Source organism: Gorilla gorilla, chromosome 11, assembly GCF_029281585.2.
Source record: "Gorilla gorilla gorilla isolate KB3781 chromosome 11, NHGRI_mGorGor1-v2.1_pri, whole genome shotgun sequence".
Classification (NCBI taxonomy): domain Eukaryota; kingdom Metazoa; phylum Chordata; class Mammalia; order Primates; family Hominidae; genus Gorilla; species Gorilla gorilla.
Genome location: NC_073235.2, coordinates 135,099,090 through 135,120,143, shown reverse-complemented (window position 1 = coordinate 135,120,143; position 21,054 = coordinate 135,099,090). Strand labels below are relative to the sequence as shown.

Sequence of the window (21,054 nt, the reverse complement as noted above, 5' to 3'; positions counted from 1 at the left end):
TGGCCAATGCATGCCCGGTGGCATCCTAGGTGGCAAGCTTCTATCAAGAGGAACTTCAGCTGCTTCTTGGTGTTGGGGTCCAGTGTGTGGCCTGGTAGCAAAGGGGGGAGCTCTGGTCAGAGGGAGTCAGTAGGTCCTGGGGCCGCCTTAGCTCAGAGGGTACAATTACAAGTCCCACATAGTAAGTCCCACACACTGTAGACATCTCAGCACCCCCTTGGGAGGGGGGCAAAGGCCAGTTACGCAGATGCTAACCCGGTGGGGAGGCCTGTTCCTAGAACCAGTGGGACCAGGGCATCATCAGATGCAACATCAGCACCCAGGCCAGAAGGGCACAGCTGGGTTCCCCCTTGAGTCCTGAGAGGCTGCAGGGAGCATACTCCTCTTCCCCGATTATGAGGCTTCCTGTGCCAATCACTGGAACTGTGTAGGGGCTCACGGGCACTCAATGGGCAGGGGCCTCGGATCTGGTGGGGACTGAACTTGTGGTGCCGTCTGGGGTCTGAATTTTGCAGGGAGTGAGATGCCCCTGCTCACAACGAGTTGCTCAATTTGAATGGCCTGCCCAGGCTGCAAGCACCTCAAGACTAACCTGGACCTCGGGGTTTGGTTAAAGGAACATCAGGCCCTCCTGAGTGCTTACTGTTTGCTGGGCTCATCACATGCCTCAGCACAGCCCTGGGCAGTGAGCGACCCAAGAGCTCCTGTTTAATATTGAGCTGAATGCTGGTGCCTTCACCCTTCACGCAGGCACCCACCCCATGTGGTTCCCGGGTGTCCCGGAGGAAGGGAATTGGGTGCCTCAGGCCAGGGGTTGACACAGTACGCCCTCCAGATCACAAGCTTTCAGCAAATTGTGGATTATTAGTGTGTCTGCCTAAGTAGATTGACAGATTATATGATCTAGTTTTCTTTTTCTTTTTTTTTTTTTTTTTTGAGACGGAGTCTCACTCTTTCACCCAGGCTGGAGGGCAGTGGTGCGATCTCGGCTCACTGCAAGCTCCGCCTCCCGGGTTCACGCCATTCTCCTGCCTCAGTCTCCCGAGTAGCTGGGACTACAGGCGCCCACCACCATACCTGGCTAATTTTTTTTTTTTTTTTGTATTTTTAGTAGAGACGGGGGTTTCACCGTGTTAGCCAGGATGGTCTTGATCTCCTGACCTCATGATCTGCCTGCCTCGGCCTCCCAAAGTGCTGGGATTACAGGCGTGAGCCACTGCACACAGCCTTATATGATCTAGTTTTAACCGACCTAATCCTCCAAAAGGGCCAAGAGGCTCACACAAGATTCCTGTAAAGAATCTGCAACTAACAACAGAAATCCAGAGCAGATGAACCACAGCAGAAGGGGGAGCTGAGAATTGCTTATTACTCCTGGCAGAGCACACGTCACCCGGGGTACGGACCTGACCAGAAGTTAGCCCTAATAATAAAAAATCAGCAAACAAAACTCTTTGAATTTCCCCCACTCTGTGATTACTGCTGAAGTTTGCCCCGGGTGCCTTGTTCCTGGAGGTATTACTTAATTACTTATGAGCAGTGTGAAATCCTCATGGTTGGCAAGGTGTCTAAAACTAAGCTTTTTTTTTTTTTTTTTTTCTGAGACAGAACGTCGCTCTGTCGCCGACGCTTGAGTGCAGTGGCAAGATCTTAGCTCACTGCAATCTCCGCCTCCTGGGTTCAAGTGATTCTCCCTCCTCAGCCTCCCAAGTAGCTGGGACTACAGGCATGCATCACCATGCCTGGCTAGTTTTGTATTTTTTAGTAGAGACAAGGTTTCACCATGTTGGCCAGGCTGGTCTTGAACTCCTGACCTCAGGTGGTCCGCCTGCCTCTGCCTTCCAAAGTGCTGGGATTACAGGCATGAACCACTGTGCCTGGCCAAACTAAGCTTCCGGAACCAAAGAAAGAGTGCAATTTTTTCCCATCAATGTTTAAATTTAGGTGCAGTTCAACCCAGTACTTCTTGATATTTCCATACGCAATGACAAATATTTGGAAATCTCTTTTAAAGTTTCTTGCATGATACCATGAGACTAAAAACACCTACCACCAGGGAGAAACTTAATACTTTCTTTGCAGGAAAAATGGCAGAAACAATGAGCAGTAAATGATCTGTCGACAAACCGAAAGACATTTCTTTGTCAGCAAACACCGTCGGAAGATGTGGAGAAAACAATGCCGAAGATTGGAAGAAACTCGTGTTAGAGCAAAGTACCCAGTGTGGGAGGTTTGCTTTGCAATGAGCTGGAAGCACAGATGTTCCCAACATGGCTCAGCTGAAGGTATTTGCCAGGTGCTGTTCCAATAGGGAAATACACAAACCACTTTCATTTTTTTTCATGTCCCACTAAAAGGTAGATATAGCAGACAAGATATATTGCCAACAGCAAATGCCTTTTTAAATAAAAACAATGTTATGAGGAAATGGTGGAAATGCAACCACAGATGGAATAGCTACTCAGGAAGGGTTTTTTCAAAAAAAGCATTCCGGATACAAATCAGCGTGCAGAGGTAGGTTCACCCTTACCCCTCACTCATTGGCTCACCCCCCGTCTAATCAGCACAGGAAAGAAGCCCAGCGTGTACATGAGATGTTGCAGAAGGCAGTGGGGTTGATTTTGTAAAGTTTAGATAGCTGCATAATAGAAACTTAAACATAAATAGAAACTTTAAGATACTTGGTAAGGGGAGTGGGTGGAAACTTTCTGGCCACATAGAATGAGTTGCAGAATGACAAAGTACTGAACCCACCTGTCCTGAGTTCTCCCTCTCTTTCTTCCTAACCCTCCCTCCCTCTTACAATCCAGTTTGCTGACTTTGAACTGAAAAGCTCTCCATTTTAGGCGTACCATGAAAAGATTGAAAATATAAATATACTTCCTGTGTGTCCTTCAGGTAAAGATGTCATTTCAATGACAAAATGAGAAGGTAATTATCTTTCAATGAAAACTCATGCTAAGGAAAGTGCATATTTTTGAATAGAAGTTTGAAAATATTTTCATGACACTTGATTTTGTGGTCAATAACATAGCTGACTAATAAGCCCTTATACCTACACATGAAAAACAAAAACATAAAACAAAAAACAAAAACCTAGACAACAGAATAATCTAATAGCAGAACAATCTATTTTAAAATTTGTCCAGTTTTAAATAATAGAAGTCTGTGGGTGTGAGCGCTCATGTAAAATATAATCATGCAGCACCTCCACATTGGTTAGAAAGAGGAACTGACTGACAACTGGGAAGATAGAAATATACTAGCTGGATTTTACCAGAAACCTTTGCATACTTGATGGATGGAATTTAACAATGAGTATGATAATTTAGTAAGGCCAGCTATTTGAGTCTATCTTCTGTTCACCTCCCATATTTTTGTGACAGCCACTGAAAATCAGAATTGAAAAAACTGTCCTGAAACCCAGGTTCTCAAATACATGTTTTGTTTTGTTTTGTTTTGTTTTGAGACAGGGTCTTGGTCTGTCACTCAGACTGGAGTGCAGTGGCAAAATCTCAGCTCACTGCAGCCTCAACTACCCTGGGTTCAGGTGATCCTCCCGCCTCAGCCTCCCAAGTAGTTGGGACGACAGGCACGTGCCACCTGGCCTGGCTAAATTTTTTTAAAATCTGGGGCTAGGCATGGCGGCTCATGCCTGTAATCTCAGCACTTTCTGAGGCCAAGGCGAGCGGATCATTTAAGGTCAGGATTGAGACCAGCCTGGCCAACATAGTGAAACCCCATCTCTACTAAAAATTCAAAAATTTGCCTGGCATGGTGGCAGGCGTCTGTAATCCCAGCTACATGGGAGGCTGGGGCAGGAGATTCACTTGAATCCAGGAGGTGGAGTTTGCAGTGAGCCTAGATCCCGACACTGCACTTCAGCCTGGGAGACAGAGTGAGACTCTGCCTCAACACTAAACAAAACTGTGTAGAGGTGAGGTCTCACCATTTGCCCAGGATGGTCTGCAACTCCTGAACTCAAATAATCCTAACCTCTTTTCCTCCCAAAGTGCTGGGATTGCAGGCATTGAACCACCATGCCTGGCAAATAGACGTCTTACAATGTTAATTCAATTTTCATAAAGAAGTATTCAATCATTCTAGTATTTCTAGTGAGTACAAAGTCTTTTTGTTTTGTTTTCTTCTTGAGACAGGGCCTTGCTCTGTCACCCAGGCTGAAGTGTAGTGACGTGATCGCACCTCACTGCAGCCTCCACCCTCCCAGGCCCCAGACAATCCTCCCACCTCAGCCTCCTGAGTAGCTGGGACCACAGACATGGGCAACCAAGCTTGGCTAATTTTTGTATGTTTTGTAGAGACAGAATTTCACCATGTTGACAAAGTGCTCCTTGTACCGTTGTAAATGTACAAATAAATCTGTAATAGTGTAAACTTTCCTGGAAAATGTGGTTGATTTCACCTTCATTTAATTCTTTTCAATGTTCTCTTGGGGCAAGTGTGATACTAAGTATGGCTGTATTGGGATGGGTGCTCCAGAATGCTTTAGGAGGGAGGTCAGAAACACCTGGAGTCAGCTCCTTCCCCAGCTCTCACCTCTACCCTCTACCACCCCCACCTTCTATCCAAAAGACCAGACCCTTCTCCTGGCAGCAGCCAGAGTGCTCATTTCCCAGCCAGGGCAGGTCACAGCCCTCCTCAAAGACCTCCAACCACACCCCTCTACCTAGACTTCACGGTCCCCCATGTCCCCCACCCTCCTGACCCCTCAAGCTTTCCCCCATCTACCCACCCTCTGATCCAGCCCCTGGCCGCCCAGACAGCCTGCTGACGCTGCCCCAGGGCCTTTGTGCTACTGTGCCACCTTGCTCAAGCCCCGACTCTGCTCAGGTCTCCTGCTCAGTCATCTGCTCCTCAGCAGCCCCTCCTGGCCTGTGTTATCCACCCCTCCAGCCACTGTGTCCATATTCACTCATGATTTTTATCCTAGGAAGTAGTACTGGCATTACATTGTCTAACACTTCCTTTTATTATTGCTTTGTGTTTCCCAGAAGAATGGAGGCCTGGGGAGGGAAGGTAATGAGTCTTCCTTGCTGAGAAATCCATGCCCAGCACCCAGATGGCCTAGGCGGGGCCATGGACTCTGGGCTGCTATCCTGCACCCAGAGCTTCCCAGGTGCTCCTCGGAACTCAGGTGGGTGCTGGAATGGACCTTAGGGGGGCTTCGAGCATCTGAGTGGCTGTGACTTGGGGCAAGCCTCTCTGACTCATGGGCCCCTAGGAGGGGCGCAGGGGTGTAGAATTAGCCCAGTGGAGGGACAGCAGAGGACTGTGTCAAAGCCCCCCTGGGGATCCCCGCCACAGCAGCCTCCTTGGCTGGGAGGGTGGGTTGCAGGGTGGCAGGAAGCCACGCTTCTCCAGGCGTCCTGATGCACCCGAGTCCTTGTGTCCCTCAGGTGCTGCCATGACTGAAGCTAAAAAAGGCGCAGGGGGTCCTAGGTCTGGGTGCCTCATGTCCCCGGGGAGAGAGCCTGCCTGATCCACCTCAGGATATGGGCGGGGGCTGGATGGTCTGAGCCTCCTCTTTTCCTGAAATGCAGGCAGCTGCCAGGCACAAATCCCCAGTCCCTGGAGTTGGAGCCAAAATTTGAAGAGCAAGATAGAGCAAAGGGCTCAGTTCCCAGGGTGCACCGGGAGGGGAAGGTTCCATGGCAGGACGTCTGTGTGGCGACTCCAGGGGTGACAGCTCGGGGTGGAGGCCGGGCAGGACGACTGGAGGTGGGGAGCAGGGGAACTCCGGGATGGGGAAGCAGGAGCCCCAGGGACGGGACACTCAGGGAGCAGTGGCCGTCCCCAGCAGCAGCAAGGTCCCTGCCAGCAGAGGAAGCAGCGCGGGGACCACGGACGGCCCCGGGTGCGCGGCGTCGGTGGTGCCGGCGGGGGGCGCCAGGTCGCAGGCGGTGTAGGGCTCCAGGCAGGCAGCGAAGGCCATGACGTGCGCTATGAAGGTCTGCTCCTGCACGCCGTGAACCAGGTGCGCCTGCGGGCCGCGCGCGAACACCGCCACGTCCTCGCCTGCGTGGGTCTCTTCGTCCAGGGGCACTGCTGACTGCTGCCGATACTCGGGGCTCCCTGGTTGGAGGGTTCATTTTCAGTAGGAGGGTTCAGTTCCAGGCAGACAAGAGGTGACCCCTTCCCGCCAGCCCCCCATCCTTGGCACCCTGGTCCCCCTCAGGGGGCCACCCCGCGGCACTCACCGCTCTCGCTCTCGGTAACATCCGGCCGGGCGCCGTCCTTGAGCACATAGCCTGGACCGTTTCCGTATAGGAGGACCGTGTAGGCCTTCCTGTCCCGGGCCTTGCCAGGGGCCACCCCTGCAGAGAGAGGGGTCCCTGTGGTTGAGCTGAACACAGCTGTGGAGTGTCTCCCACGTGCTAGGCACCGCCACGTTTTGCCTGGTCAGGGGCTTAGTCCTCAGGAGACCCTACAGGGCTGGTGCCAGCATTACTCCCATTTGACAGAGGAGGAGACTGAGGCTCAGATTTCACCCACTTAATTGACGCAGCAGCACCTGCCACTCTCCCCAGGCCTACCGAAGATGGAGCTCCCTCGCAGGGGGTAGCCTCCGAAGGAGAAGACATGGGAGTGGTCAGCGGTGACGAGGCTCAGCGTGTCCTCCTCGCTGGTGAGCTGGCCCGCCCTCTCAATGGCGTCGTCGAACATGATCGTCTCAGTCAGTGCCCGGTAAGCCCTGCTTTCATGATGACCATGGTCGATGCGACCACCTGCAGGAAGGCCAGAGTGGGGAGATGCTGAGCCTGCCCTGCTCCAACCCCCAACCCCCACTCCCCAGGGGCCACCACGCACCCTCCACGAAGAGGAAGAAGCCGCGGGGGTTCCTGCTCAGCAGGCGCAGGGCAGCCTCTGTCATCTCCATCAGGGAGGGGTCCAGCGTGGAGTCTCGGTGGATCTCGTATTTCATGTCTCCAGGCTCAAAGAGACCTGTGGGACAAGGGGTCCTGTGGTGACTGGCAGGCTGGGGGTGGGAGGGTGCTGGCGGATGTGCACACAGGCTCAGAAGGTGCCATCTGAGGCCATCTGAGGGATGCCAGGGCAGGAAGGGGGTCATTACCCATGAGATGGGTCACAGACGGGTCCAGGGAAGCCTGCATGAGCTCAGTGTGGTTCCACACGTACCGGGCACCCTGCAGGGAGGGAGAGAGCCAGGCCTCAGCCCACAGTCCCGAGCCCCACACCTCTGCCCTCCCCCTGCTGTGCCCAGCACACCCACCAGCCCCCATCACCTGGTGCTTTGCCAGCCATTCCTGCACCAGATTCTTCCCGTCCAGCCTGGTCCCACCTTGGCTGTAGTCATCTGGGTACTCAGGGTCTGGGGTCCCCATGGGAAACATGTACTTTCGGCCTCCACCAAGGATCACCTGGGAACAGAGGATGGGGCAGGTGGATTTAGGGGCCTGGCTGGCCCCGTGCCCCCTCCTCATGCACAGCCCCTGACTCCCCTCCCCAAGGCTGTGGGAATGGCCCAGCCTGGGCTGCGCCTTCTACGCCCACAACCCCACCTCCAGACCCTGCTGGCCCAGATAAGGCTTTTGGTTGCCTGGGTCTGAGCTGGTGCCCCCTCCCTGCTACTCTCTGCCCAGCCCCAGCCCTTGGCCCTGGGGTCGCACGTCAATGTCCATGTTGGAGATGAGCTGCGTGGCGATGTCCTGGCACCCCTCCTGGCGGGCCGAGGCAGGCACGTCGGCGTCCGAGTACCAGTTGCGGTTCACCGTGTGGGCGTAGGCGCCGGCTGGCGAGGCATGCTGCACCCGTGTGGTGGTTACCACTCCCACTGACTTTCCTGAGGGTGATAGAGGTCAGGATATGGGATGGAGGTCTGTCACCTGGCCCTGACCCCACAGCGGGCCCCAGCTCACCTGCTTTCTTGGCCCGATTCATCACGGAGATGACCTCGTTGCCACGTGTCGTGTTGCACTGGTTAAAGCGGGCGGCTGCACTCAAGCCGATGGTCTGGAAGTTGCCCTTGACCCCGCACAGGTAGGCCGTGGCTGTGGCTGCACTGTCTGGCACGTGCTTGTCTACACTGTATGTCTGGGGACAGAGACACTCTGAGCTCTTCTCTGGGGCAGACAAACAGACCCTGATCTCTGTCCTCTGGGATTCCAACTGCCTCCAGCTCCTTACTGGAGCCCCAGCTGTTTAGGGTCCCTCCCTCCTACCACACTCCATAGCCAGGATTCCCCTTCTCTGCTTGGAGGACTCTAAGGTAGCCCAGCACTTACCTTGGACAGAGCCACGTATGGGAAGCGGTCCATGGCCAGGAAGGTCTCAGGCCCCAGTTTGTCCTTCTTCTGCCCTTTTAGGATCCTGGCAGCTGTCACCGTAGACACCCCCATCCCTGAAGGAGCAGAAGTGTGTGAGGCTTGCTCCCCAGGGCTGTCCTGGAACCACTGAGGGTCCGGGCGGCGGGGCTGTGAGGGCTGCGGGACTGGAAGGGCTGGCTCACTCACCGTCACCCAGGAAAATGATGAGGTTCTTGGCGGCTGTCTGTGCAGGCTGCAGCTTCTTGGCGGCACCCAGGGCCTCGGCTGCCTGGCGGTTCCAGAAGTCCGGGTTCTCCTCCTCAACTGGCCAAGGGGAGAGCAAAGATCAGGTCAGCCTGGGCTGGGGGGTGCCCTGTGTGTGTGTGTGTAGGGGCAGCTGGGGGAGCCTCATTACCTGGGATGATGCCCAGGGAGAGCTGGAGCCTCAGGCCCAGCAGGAGCAGCACCCAGGGCCCCTGCATGTCTGGAAGCAGTCGGAGAGCGGCAAGGCGGAAATGCCAGGTATGGAGTATGAGCTGCACTCCAGGCTGCCTGGGTTTAAATCAGGAAAAACTGTGTCCTGGCCCCTCCCCTTGTTACCACCTTGACCCCGCCCAGCCTCTTGACCTGAAGCCACACTGGCTGAAGGGAGTGGCAGGGTGTGGCTGGGCTGGGCTGGGGCTGGGGTCCTGAGAAAGGCAGCTTAGGGTGGGACCAGGTGTCCCCCAGGGAAGGGTGGGATTTTGGGTATAGTGCAGTGTGCATCCTGCCGCCAGGAGCCCCTCCCCCAACCCCTGCTCACTGTGTCTTGTGTGGAACAAGACACCCTGTCACTCGTTCATCCACCATTTTTTTTTTTCTGTATTTCCTGGGAGCTGGGGGCCAGGCTCTATTCTGGTGTCAAGAGGAGGGGAGGCTGGAAGTACACAGCCCGGGCCAGATACTGGGTTCAGCTTTCTGATGCCAGGAGCCTGGGCCCGGTGGGAAACGGGCACATGGGGGGCTTTGCTGCTCTGGCACCCCGTTGCTCCAACATCTGGCCTTGGCCTGGACAGGTGGGGCTGGCAGGAATCTAGGCCCAGAGCTCCAGGGCTGTGGGCATCTGTGGGGCCAATGGTGACAACACTGAGTGGGGCTGGGCCAGTCCTGCCCATTGCTTACATGTTGTGTTTGATTGTGTATGTGTTTGTGTAGGTGCACTCGCACTAATGTTTGGACGACGCAGTGGGGGAGAGTCCAGTGCCCTCGGCCAGACAGGCCTGGGCTGGGTCTTCCAGAGCAGCTTGTGCACTTGATTGTGACACCTATTGGCTTGCACAGACAGAAGGTGCCTGGGCGGACTCTGTTTTCCATGGGCCCTGAGCATGCCCAGAACCGTAGCCTTTCACATGGGGATCAGATGTTTTGATAGCCTCAGGCTGAGTTAAAAAGTATTTCTGCAGTTCAGATATCTTGCCATCATTTTTTTTCTTTCTGTTTTATCATTATTATTTATTTATTTTTTTTGGGACAGGGTGTGGCTCTGTCACCCAAGTTGGAGTGCAGTGGTGCATTCACGCCACACCTCCTAGGCTCAAGCGATCCTCCCACATCAGCCTCCCGTGTATCTTCCATTATGTGAAGCTGATTTTCAAAAATTTGTGTAGAGTCAGGATCTCCTTCTGTTACCCATGCTGGTCTTGCACTCTTGGGCTCAAGCGATCCTACAACACTGCTAGGGTTCCAGACTTAAGCCACCAATCTGGGCCCACATTCAGGAGAAATGGATTTGGAGAGGAACCAGAGTGCTCAAGGGTGTGTGACATGTGCCACAATCGTGGGCAAAACAGACCTCTGCCCTTGTGGAGGGCACAATCTAGTGGAAGAGGAATGTTTTTAGAGATGTACAAAGTGCTGGCCATGTGGGGAGTTGCTGGAATAGGACAAGGGGCCTAGGAAGGCCTTTCCTAGAAAATGTGGTTTGAAGGCCAGGCCCAGTGGTTCACGCCTGTAATCCCAGCACTTTGGGAGGCCGAGGCGGGTGGATCACAAGGTCAGGAGATCGAGACCATCCTGGCTAACACGGTGAAACCCTGTCTCTACTAAAAATACAAAAAATTAGCCGGGCGTGGTGGCAGGCACCTGTGATCCCAGCTACTCGGGAGGCTGAGGCAGGAGAATGGCGTGAACCCGGAGGTGGAGCTTGCAGTGAGCCAAGATCACGCCACTGCACTCGAGCTTGGCCGACAGAGCAAGACCCTGTCTCAAAAAAAAAAAAAAAAAAAAAAAAAAAGAGAAAGTGTGGTTTGAGTTGAGAATTAGGGAAAACTAGGAGTTAGGCTGATAAAGGAAGGGAAGTGGTGATTGGAGGAGAAATCCTCTGTCCTTGTCTGAGATTACCCTGTGTTAGGGCAGTGGCTGACCCTTTTCTGGGATCACCCAAAATGGGATAGTGGGTGGATGAGACATGTCGACTGTCAAAACCAGTAGATTCTGAATCCTGTCTCTGCCATGTCCTGCTGTGTGGCCTTGGGCAATTTACTTGTCTCTCTGTTGCTTCTGATAGAAAAGGAGGGTAGTGAGGGAGATTCAAGTTGAAGACAGACAGAGTTAATCATGTTTAAAGTGTTGGCTTTGGCTGCTGTGTGGAGATTGGATTAGAGCGGGGGTGTTAAGGAAGAGGGAGGGATTTGGGTTCCTGGTGAGAATCGAAGTGGCTGGGGCCAGGGTTTGGTGTTGTGGGTGGGGAAGAATAGAAAGTGATCCTTTTTTTTTTTTTTTTTTTGAGACTGAGTCTTGGTCTGTTACCCTGGCTGGAGTGCAATGGTGTGATCCCGGCTCACAGCAACTTCCGCTTCCGGGATTCAAGCAGTTCTGCCTGAGCCTCTTGAGTAGCTGGGATTACAGGCATGAGCCACTATGCCTGGCTAATTTTTGTGTTTTTAGTAGAGATGGGGTTTCACCATCAAGGCCAGGCTGGTCTCAAACTCCTGGTCTCAAGTGATCTGCCCGCCTCCGCCAGTCGAAGTGCTGGTATTATAGGTGTGATTAGAAGTGAAAATTAATTGGACTTGGTTGGTGAGGGAGTGGTCAAAGGTAACTCCCAGGTTTCTGGCTTCTGTTATTATGAGTAAAACAGAAGAGTGACTGAACTTCATTAATATATTTTCCATTTGTTGCGGTCATGCAAAAAAATATTTTCCATCTGTTCCATTTAAAGATGAATAACAAAAATAAACCCTTATTTACTCTGTAGGGATAAATCTTTTTGAGAAAAAGATTTAAAGCCTTTGAGTCTCCCACCTTTCTCCGCAGACGTAATGACTATCCTGTATTTTGGTTAATCTTGACTTTGCTGTTGATTGCTTTTTACCACATATGCATGTTTTCCTGAATAATATAGTGATTTGTTTAGTGTGTTTTTCAACTTTATATTTATTCTGATTAGGGTTCATTGATAATTTTATTTATTTATTTTTATTTTTTAACTCTTTTTACTTTTTTATTTTTTACATTGTAGAAGTTATCATTATAAACTTTTTCAATCCAAGGGTTTATAACAGTATTTTTTTTTTCATTTTTGAAAAACATTTTTTCAGTGTTTCACTCTGTCGTCACCCAAGCTGGAGTGCAGTGGTGTGATCTCAGCTCACTGCAACCTCTGCCTCCCAGGTTCAAGTGATGCTCCTGCCTCAGCCTCCCAAGTAGCTGGGACTACAGGTGCAAGCCACCACACCTAGCTAATTTTTTGTATTTTTAATAGAGACAGGGTTTCATCATGTTGGCCAGGCTGGTCTTGAACTCCTGACCTCAAGGTATCTGCCCGCCTTGGCCTCCCAAAGTGCTGGGATTACAGCCATGAGCCACCATGCCTGGCTGGTTTATCACAGTCTTAATAAAATTTGGAAAAAATTTGAAAACCAGAATAACCAAAAGGATGGCTGGGCGTGGTGGATTACACCTGTAATCCCAGTCTTTGGGAGGCCAAGTCAGAGAATTGTTTGAGCTCATGAGTTCCAGGCCAGCCTGGGTTATATATGTGCATATATATATGCCCAAAAGGTAGAAGAAACCAAATGGGGTCATCCACCCAACGAAATATCGTGCAGCCTTGAAGGAGGCCCTGGAGAAGACTCTGTTACAACGTGAATGAACGGTTAGGACATTACACCTAGTGAAATATGAAAGTCGCAGAAGGACAAATACGTCTCCTGTAAAATAAGATTCTTAAAAACAATAACAAAAAGGGCAAAGGCACATGAACACACTTCTCTGAGGTCCCTAGAGGAGTCAAATTCATAGAGACAGAAGTGGAATGGAGGTTACCTGGGACTGGGGGAGGGGGCAATGGATTAGGGTTAGGGTAGGGTTCGGGTTAGGGTTAGAGTTGGAGTTTAATAGGGACAGAACTTCAGGGTTGCAGGATGAGAACGTTCTGGAAATCAGCTGCACAACAATGTGTGTGTACTGAACACTTGAAAATGGTGAAGGAGGTAAATCTGATGTACCATGTTATGTAGCACAATTCAAAATTTGGTCCAAGAAGAAAAGGCTCCTCCAGCTCCACCCACCCCAGCCCAACCACAGCAGCCCCTTCTCCACTCAGGCCTGTTTACCTCAAGCCCCAGGCTTGGCCCCCAGAATCCAGGGGACCTCACCTGCTGCCCAGCCTCTGCCTGCCCTACCCCACTCCCCACCACGCCTAGGGCCTCCCTCAGGCCGAGCTTTCCTGGGTCCTCCTGCCTGCACCCGCCTGACTTCCTGCTGGTTGTCCTGGGGCTCTCAGGGAAGATGTCACCCTCATGGGCCCTTCCTGTCTCCTGCTTGTTGCCCCCTTAGTTCCCTCTACCTCCTGCTTCATCTTGCTGAGTTTGGAACATTCTTGGCTAAAGGTCAGAGGAGACTCACTAACAGGCACGCCCTTAATTGATTGATTGATTCACTCCAAAGGCAAAGCCAGTCAGGAGCTTTCCCAGCCATCCTGAGGTTTTGTTTTGTTTTGTTTTGTATTTTGTTCATTTTTTTTTTTTTTTTTTTTTTGAGACGGTGTCTCACTCTCTCGCCCTGGCTGGAGTGCAGTGGCGCCATCTTCTGCACACTCTGCCTCCCAGGTTCAAACGATTTTCCCACCTCAGCCTCCCGAGTAGGTGGGGTTACAGGTGTGCACCACCATGCCTGGCTAATTTCTTTTAAATTTTTTAAACTTTTATTTACTTTGTTTTAGATGGAGTCTCACTCTGTTGCCAAGGCTGGAGTGCAGTGGCGCAATCTTGGCTCACTGCAATCTCCACGTCCCAGGTCCAAGTGAGTCTCCGGCCTCAGACTCCCAAGTAGCTGGGATTACAGGTTCCCACCACCATGCCCGGCTAATTTTTGTATTTTTAGTAGAGATGGGGTTTTACCATGCTGGCCAGGCTGGTCTCAAACTCCTGGCCTCATGTGATCTGCCCGCCTCAGCCTCCCAAATTGATGGGATTACAGACAATGGCCACCGCACCCAGCCGAGTTTCGTATTTGTTTTTGTTTTTGTTTTTTTGACACTGAGTCTCACTCAGTTGCCCAGGCGGGAGTGCAGTGGCATGATCTCAGCTCACTGCAACCTCCGGCTCTTGGGTTCAAGTGATTCTCCTGCCTCAGCCTCCTGAGTAGCTGGGATTACAGGCGGGCACCACCATGCCTGGCTAATTTTTGTATTTTTAGTAGAAACGGGGTTTCACAATGTTGGCCAGGCTGGTCTCAAACTCCCGATGTCGTGATCTGCCCACCTCGGCCTCCCAAAGTGCTGAGATCACAGGCCTGAGCCACCCTGCCTGGCCCGAGTTTCCTTTTGGAATTTTTGACAAACTGTAGATTCACATGTAATAGTAAGAAATAATACAAGCAGGCTGTGCATGGTGGCTCAAGCCTGTAACCCCAGCACTTTGGGAGGCCGAGGTGGGTGGATCACCTGAGCTCAGGAGTTGAAGACCAGCCTGGGCAATATGGCAGAATCCCAACTATATAAAAAAATATAAAAAATTAGCCAGGCATTGTGGCGTGCGCCTGTGGTACCAGCTACTCCTGAGGCAGAGGCGAAAGGTTGGTTTAAGCCTGGGCTGCAGAGGTTGCAGTGAACCGAGATTGCACCACCGCGCTCCAACCTGGGTGACTGAGTGAGAAAACATCTCAAAAACAGAAAAAGAAAGGAAGAAAAATAATAAAAGAATGGCCTTGGCCAAGCGTGGTGGCTCACACCTGTAATCCTAGCACATTGGGACGAGGCGGGTGGATTGCGAGGTCAGGAGTCTGAGACCAGCCTGACCAGCATGGTGAAACCCTGTCTCTACTAAAAATACAAAAATTAGGCGGGTGTGGTGGCACGAGCCTGTAATTCCCCGCTACTCAGGAGGCTGAAGCAGGAAAATCACTTGAACTCGGGAGGCAGAGGTTGCAGTGAGCCGATATCATGCCACTGCACTCCAGCCTGGGCTACACAGCATGGCTCTGTCTCAATAAAAAAAAAGAAAGAAGGAAAGAAAGAAAGAAGGAAGGAAGGAAGGAAGGAAGGAAGGACAAATGCCTTGTGCACTTTGCTTAGTTTCCCTCAATGACGTAATCCACAGTTATTATTCAGATTTCCCCAGTGTTACCTGTACTCGTGTGCATGTGTGTGGGAGTGTGTATACAATTTTATCACCCAAGTAGGTTTGTGTGTAACAGCACCATAGTTGAGATACTGCAGAGCTCCAACCCCACAGGGTCACTTTGATAACCAGGTCACCTCTTTCCTCCACCTCTTCCCCTGTCCCTAATCCCTGGCAATCTGCTATGCATCCTGTGTCTCTAATCTTTTGTCATTTCAACTAAGTTACATCAATGCAGACAAACAATGTGTGATCTCTTGGGAAGGGCGTTTTTTTTCACTTAACGTAACTTCCTGGAGCTTCATCCAAGCGTGTGCCAGTAGCTGGCTCCTCCGTAGTGCTGAGCACTATTTCACGGGATGGAAGCACCACAGTGTATTTAACCAACCACCTGCTGAAGGAAGCTTGAGCAGCTTTCAGTTTTGGCTTTTATAAATAAAGCTGCTATGAGCATTCATGGGTAGGTTTTTGAGTGAACATGTGTTTTCATTGCTCTTGGATAAATGGCCAGGGCTGTATGTTGGTTGCATGTGTAGTTTTTGGAGAAACTACCAGCTTGTTTTGCAGATTGGCTGTACCATTACGTGTCCACCAGCAAGCTGAGTGACTTTTTCAGCATACTTGCCAGCATCTGGTGTTGTCATATTTTGTATTTCAGCCGTTCTGATAGCTGTGTAGTGGGAAGTTTCTTTCAATGCTCTTCTTATGATGACCTTAAGCAATCCTCAGCTACAATTCGCCCTGGTTTCCTAACTCAGGCCTGTAATCCTAGCACTTGGGGAGGATGAGGCTGGAGGATCCTTTGAGGCCAGGCTGGGCAACATGGAGAGACCCTGTCTTTACAAAAAAATTAAAAAATTACTCAGGTGTGGTGGTGCACACCTTTCATCTTGGCTATTCTGGAGGGTGAGGTGGGAGAATCACTTGAGCCCAGGAGATTGAGGCTGCAGTGAGCCATGTTTGAGCCACTGTATTGCAGCCCAGGTGACATAGGGGTACCCTGTCTCAGGAAGGAAAAGAAAAACAGAAAAAGAAGAAATATCAATAAATGTGTGTGAAAAGGTGTCTACCAATGTAGAAGAGACCACACTGGGTGGGGTGGTGTCCCAGATCCCAGACTGGCCAAGATTTAAAAGTCCATCCCTGGGGAGCTGGCAGGAAGTGGAGGAACCAATAGGAGCAGCGTTCTGAATGTTGAGCTGTGCACATCCCACGAGACAGCAATTCTGTCCTGGGTAAGTGTCCTGGAGAAACTTGGCACATGTCCAGGAGGAAAGCACCAAACGTGTACAAAGTGGCATTGTTTAAATAGCCAGACATTGAAACAGCCCCAAATGTTGATTGACAACAGAAAAGATAAAATGTCGCAGGGCACGGTGGCTCATGCCTGTAATCCCAGCACTTTGGGAGGCCGAGGCGGGCAGATCATGAGGTCAGGAGTTCGAGACCAGCCTGACCAACGTGGTGAAACCCCATCACTACTAAAAATACAAAAATTAGCTAGGTGTGGTGGCGCACACCTGTAATCCCAGCTACTCAGGAGGCTGAGGCAGGAGAATCTCTTGAACCTGGGAGGCAGAGTTTGCAGTGAGTCGAGATCGTGCCACTGCACTCCAGCCTGGGCGACAGAGGGAGACTCTGTCTCAAAAAAACAAAAAGAGAGAAGATAAAAAGTCAATTGTTTCATGATCGGAATCGTATACAGCAATGGAAATAACCAGTTGTAATATGCAACAGATTAAATGAATCTCACAGACATAAAGCTGGACAAAAGATGCAAACCACAAAAGAATACATAGGATCCAACATATCTTTTATGTATATAAAGTTGAAATTAGGCAAAACTAAACTATATGAGGGATAAAACTATGAAGAGGAAATGAGTATCAAAAAATTCAGGGAGACCAGGTGCAGTGACCCATACCTGTAATCTCAGCACTTTGGGAGGCCAAGGTAAGAAAGATTGCTTGAGCCCAGGGGTTTGCAACCAGCCTGATCAACATAGGGAGACTCTATCTCTAGAAAACATTTAAACATTAGCTTTGTGTGGTGGCACATGCCTGTACTCCCAGCTACTTGCGAGGCTGAGTTGGGAGGCTCACTTGAGCCAGAGTGTGAGGCTGCAGTGAATTACAATCCTGCCACCGCACTCCAGCCTGGGTGGGAGAACAAGACTCTGTCTGTAAATAAACAAACAAAAACCAACAAACAAACCCAAAACTCAGTTTCCTTTGGTGACCAAGGAATGGGTATTATGAACAGGGAAGGTATGGGGTGGGGTGGGGAGATCCTGGTCATAGTCCATTTCTTGATCCGGGTGGTGGTTTCTTCAGTGTTCAATTCTGTAATTATTCTTTAGGTCATAGCTCTCTGTTTTAAACACTGATTTAAGCACTGTTTAAGCTTTCTGTTTTAAGCACAGATTTTCACTGGTTACTTAACTTCATGTCGTTAATTTTTGTTCTGTCTGATCTTGATTAGTTGTTTCACAAATTCATGTTTTTTCACTTGTGTTCTGAAAAAAATTTTATTTAGTCCTTTGATTTTTTTTTTTTTTTTAATGAGACTGAGTCTCGCTGTATCACCCGGGCTGGAGTGCAGTGGCATGATCTCGGCTCACTGCAACCTCTGCCTCCCAGGTTCAAGCGATTCTCCTGCCTCAGCCTCCTGAGTAGCTGGATTACAGGCACCTGCCACCATGCCCAGCTAAGTCTTTTTTTTTTTTTTTTTTTTTTTTTTTTGTAGGGACGGGGTTTCACCATGTTGGCCAGGCTGGTCTTGAACTCCGGACCTCAAGACCTCAAGTGATCCACACGCCTCGGCCTCCCAAAGTGTTGGGATTACAGGCATGAGCCACCGAGCAAGCCTAGTCTTTTGATCTTAAAGTTATCAGAAACTTGTCCTAAGAGTACTTGGTAACGTCTTTACCATGAATCTGATTGGAAACGCTTTTAGGGAAGGACAACACTGTGGATGACAGAGACTTTGAACAGCCATTCTTAAAAATATGATTGACGTTCAGACCTGACATGGAGGTTCACACCTGCAATCCTAGAACTTTGGAAAGAACTTTGGGAGGACAGCTTCAGACCAGGAAATGCAGACCAGCCTGGGCAACATAGCAAGATCCCGTCTGCATAACAAATAAAAACATGGCCGGGTGCGGTGGCTCATGCCTGTAATCCCAGCACTTTGGGAGGCCGAGGAGGGAGGATCAGGAGGTCAGGAGACTGAGACCATCCTGGCTAACACGGTGAAACCCCGTCTCTACTAAAAAAAATACAAAAACTTAGCCATGCGTGGTGGCGGGTGCCTGTAGTCCCGGCTACTCGGGAGACTGAGGCAGGAGAATGGCGTGAACCAGGGAGGCAGAGCTGGCAGTGAGCCGAGATGCCCCACTGCACTCTAGCCTGGGCGACAGAGCGAGACTCCGTCTCAAAATAAATAAATAAATAAATAAAAATAATAAAATAAAATAAAAAATAAAAACATTAGCTAGGCATGGTTACATGCACTTAAAGTCCCAGTTAATCGGGAGGCTGAGGCGGAAGCATCACTTGAACCCAGGAATTCAAGACTGCCGTGAGCTATGATTGTGCCACTGCACTCTAGCCTGGGTGACAGAAAGAGAGCCTCTACTTATATTAAAAAAAAAAAATCTGATGATAGTTTATTGTAATTAGCAATTGACAAGGAAGTTTGGTTATTTCTGTGACATACAAGGTAATCATGGAGTGAAATCCCTGGTGAAATATTAGATTTCTAAGAGTTTTATCCAATGATGGAATTTTCATAGACCTTGTCTATACAAAAATAAAAAAGCCAGTTGTGGTGGCACACACAAAAAAGTTAGCACAGTAGGTGGTAGTCCTAACTACTCAGGAGGCAGAGGCAGGAGAATCCCTTGAGCCCTGTTGGTCAAGGTGGCAATGAGCCAAGACCACACCACTGCACTGTAACCTGGATGACAGAGCGAGACCCTGTCTCAGAAAAAAGAAAAGAAAAGAAAGCTTTAGTTTAGATGTGAAATATATTTCAGAAGTAAAAATTAATAACTCTTTTAGATTTTCTAAGAGCTGATCTATACTTCAAGAAAACTTTGTTGTACTAACACAGGGGACCAAATTTTTAGGTGTTTTTTTTTTTTTTGAGAAAGACCCTCACTCTGTCACTCAGGCTGGAGTGCAGTGGCGTCATCTCTGCTCACTGCAACTTCCGCCTCCCACGTTCAAGCAATTCTCCTGCCTCAGCCTCCCAGCTAGCTGGGATTACAGCCACCCGCCAACACACCCAGCTAATTTTTGTATTTTTCGTGGAGACGGGGCTTCCCCATGTTGAGCAGGCTAGTCTCGAACTCCTGACCTCAAGGAAATACACAAACCACTTCTTTCATTTTTTTTCATGTCCCACTAAAAGGTAGATATAGCAGACAAGATATATTGCCAACAGTAAATTCCTTTTTAAATAAAAACAATGTTATGAGGAAATGGTGGAAATGCAACCACAGATGGAATAGCTACTCAGGAAGGGTTTTTTCAAAAAAAGCATTCCGGATACAAATCAGCGTGCAGAGGTAGGTTCACCCTTACCCCTCACTCATGGGTTCACCCCCCGTCTAATCAGCGCAGGAAAGAAGCCCAGCATGTACATGAGATGTTGCAGAAGGCAGTGGGGTTGATTTTGTAAAGTTTAGATAGCTGCATAATAGAAACTTAAACATAAATAGAAACTTTAAGATACTTGGTAAGGGGAGTGGGTGGAAACTTTCTGGCCACATAGAATGAGTCGCAGAATGACAAAGTACTGAACCCACCTGTCCTGAGTTCTCCCTCTCTTTCTTCCTAACTCTCCCTCCCTCCTTCTTACAATCCAGTTTGCTGACTTTGAACTGAAAAGCTCTCCATTTTAGGCGTACCATGAAAAGATTGAGAATATAAATATACTTCCTGTATGTCCTTCAGGTAAAGATGTCATTTCAATGACAAAATGAGAAGGTAATTATCTTTCAATGAAAACTCATGCTAAGGAAAGTGCATATTTTTGAATAGAAGTTTGAAAATATTTTCATGACACTTGATTTTGTGGTCAATAACATAGCTGACTGATAAGCCCTTATACCTACACATGAAAAACAAAAACATAAAACAAAAAACAAAAAACCTAGACAACAGAATAATCTAATAGCAGAACAATCTATTTTAAAATTTGTCCAGTTTTAAATAATAGAAGTCTGTGGGTGTGAGCGCTCATGTAAAATATAATCATGCAGCACCTCCACATAGGTTAGAAAGAGGAACTGACTGACAGCTGGGAAGATAGAAATACACTAGCTGGATTTTACCAGAAACCTTTGCATATTTGATGGATGGAATTTAACAATGAGTATGATAATTTAGTAAGGCCAGCTATTTGAGTCTATCTTCTGTTCACCTCCCATATTTTTGTGACAGCCACTGAAACCCAGAATTGAAAAAACTGTCCTGAAACCCAGGTTCTCAAATACATGTTTTGTTTTGTTTTGTTTTGAGACAGGGTCTTGGTCTGTCACTCAGACTGGAGTGCAGTGGCAAAATCTCAGCTCACTGCAGCCTCAACTACCCTGGGCTCAGGTGATCCTCCCGCCTCAGCCTCCCAAGTAGTTGGGACGACAGGCACGTGCCACCTGGCCTGGCTAAATTTTTTTAAAATCTGGGGCTAGGCATGGCGGCTCATGCCTGTAATCTCAGCACTTTCTGAGGCCAAGGCGAGCGGATCGTTTAAGGTCAGGATTGAGACCAGCCTGGCCAACATAGTGAAACCCCATCTCTACTAAAAATTCGAAAATTTGCCTGGCATGGTGGCAGGCGCCTGTAATCCCAGCTACATGGGAGGCTGGGGCGGGAGATTCACTTGAATCCAGGAGGTGGAGTTTGCAGTGAGCCTAGATCCCGCCACTGCACTTCAGCCTGGGAGACAGAGTGAGACTCTGCCTCAACACTAAACAAAACTGTGTAGAGGTGAGGTCTCACCATTTGCCCAGGATGGTCTGCAACTCCTGAACTCAAGCAATCCTAACCTCTTTTCCTCCCAAAGTGCTGGGATTGCAGGCATTGAACCACCATGCCTGGCAAATAGACGTCTTACAATGTTAATTCAATTTTCATAAAGAAGTATTCAATCATTCTAGT

The 21,054-nt window shown here is 49.5% G+C and overlaps 1 protein-coding gene across 1 annotated transcript; it reads right to left on the bottom strand.

The window, feature by feature from the left end:
• Positions 1–4,966: 4,966 nt before the first annotated feature.
• On the bottom strand, positions 4,967–8,843 carry LOC115933737 (alkaline phosphatase, germ cell type). The gene is made up of 11 exons (XM_055379771.1): positions 8,701–8,843; positions 8,493–8,609; positions 8,265–8,380; positions 7,899–8,073; positions 7,650–7,822; positions 7,266–7,400; positions 7,094–7,166; positions 6,829–6,963; positions 6,555–6,746; positions 6,219–6,335; positions 4,967–6,093 (listed from the first exon to the last, which is right to left on the bottom strand). The coding sequence occupies exons 1-11, from the start codon at positions 8,765–8,767 to the stop codon at positions 5,795–5,797; spliced, it is 1,599 nt and encodes a 532-aa protein (XP_055235746.1). The 5' UTR covers positions 8,768–8,843; the 3' UTR covers positions 4,967–5,794.
• Between the last annotated feature and the right edge of the window lie 12,211 nt (positions 8,844–21,054).

Bases quoted from the DNA above. Each gene is read 5' to 3' on its own strand.
- LOC115933737 (XM_055379771.1), bottom strand. From the start codon at position 8,767: ATGCAGGGGCCCTGGGTGCTGCTCCTGCTGGGCCTGAGGCTCCAGCTC. The intron at 8,381-8,492 runs GTGAGTGAGCCA...CTGCTCCTTCAG, and splicing joins CATCATTTTCCTGGGTGACG to GGATGGGGGTGTCTACGGTG. The intron at 6,336-6,554 runs GTAGGCCTGGGG...CTCTCTCTGCAG, and splicing joins GCGAGGGAGCTCCATCTTCG to GGGTGGCCCCTGGCAAGGCC.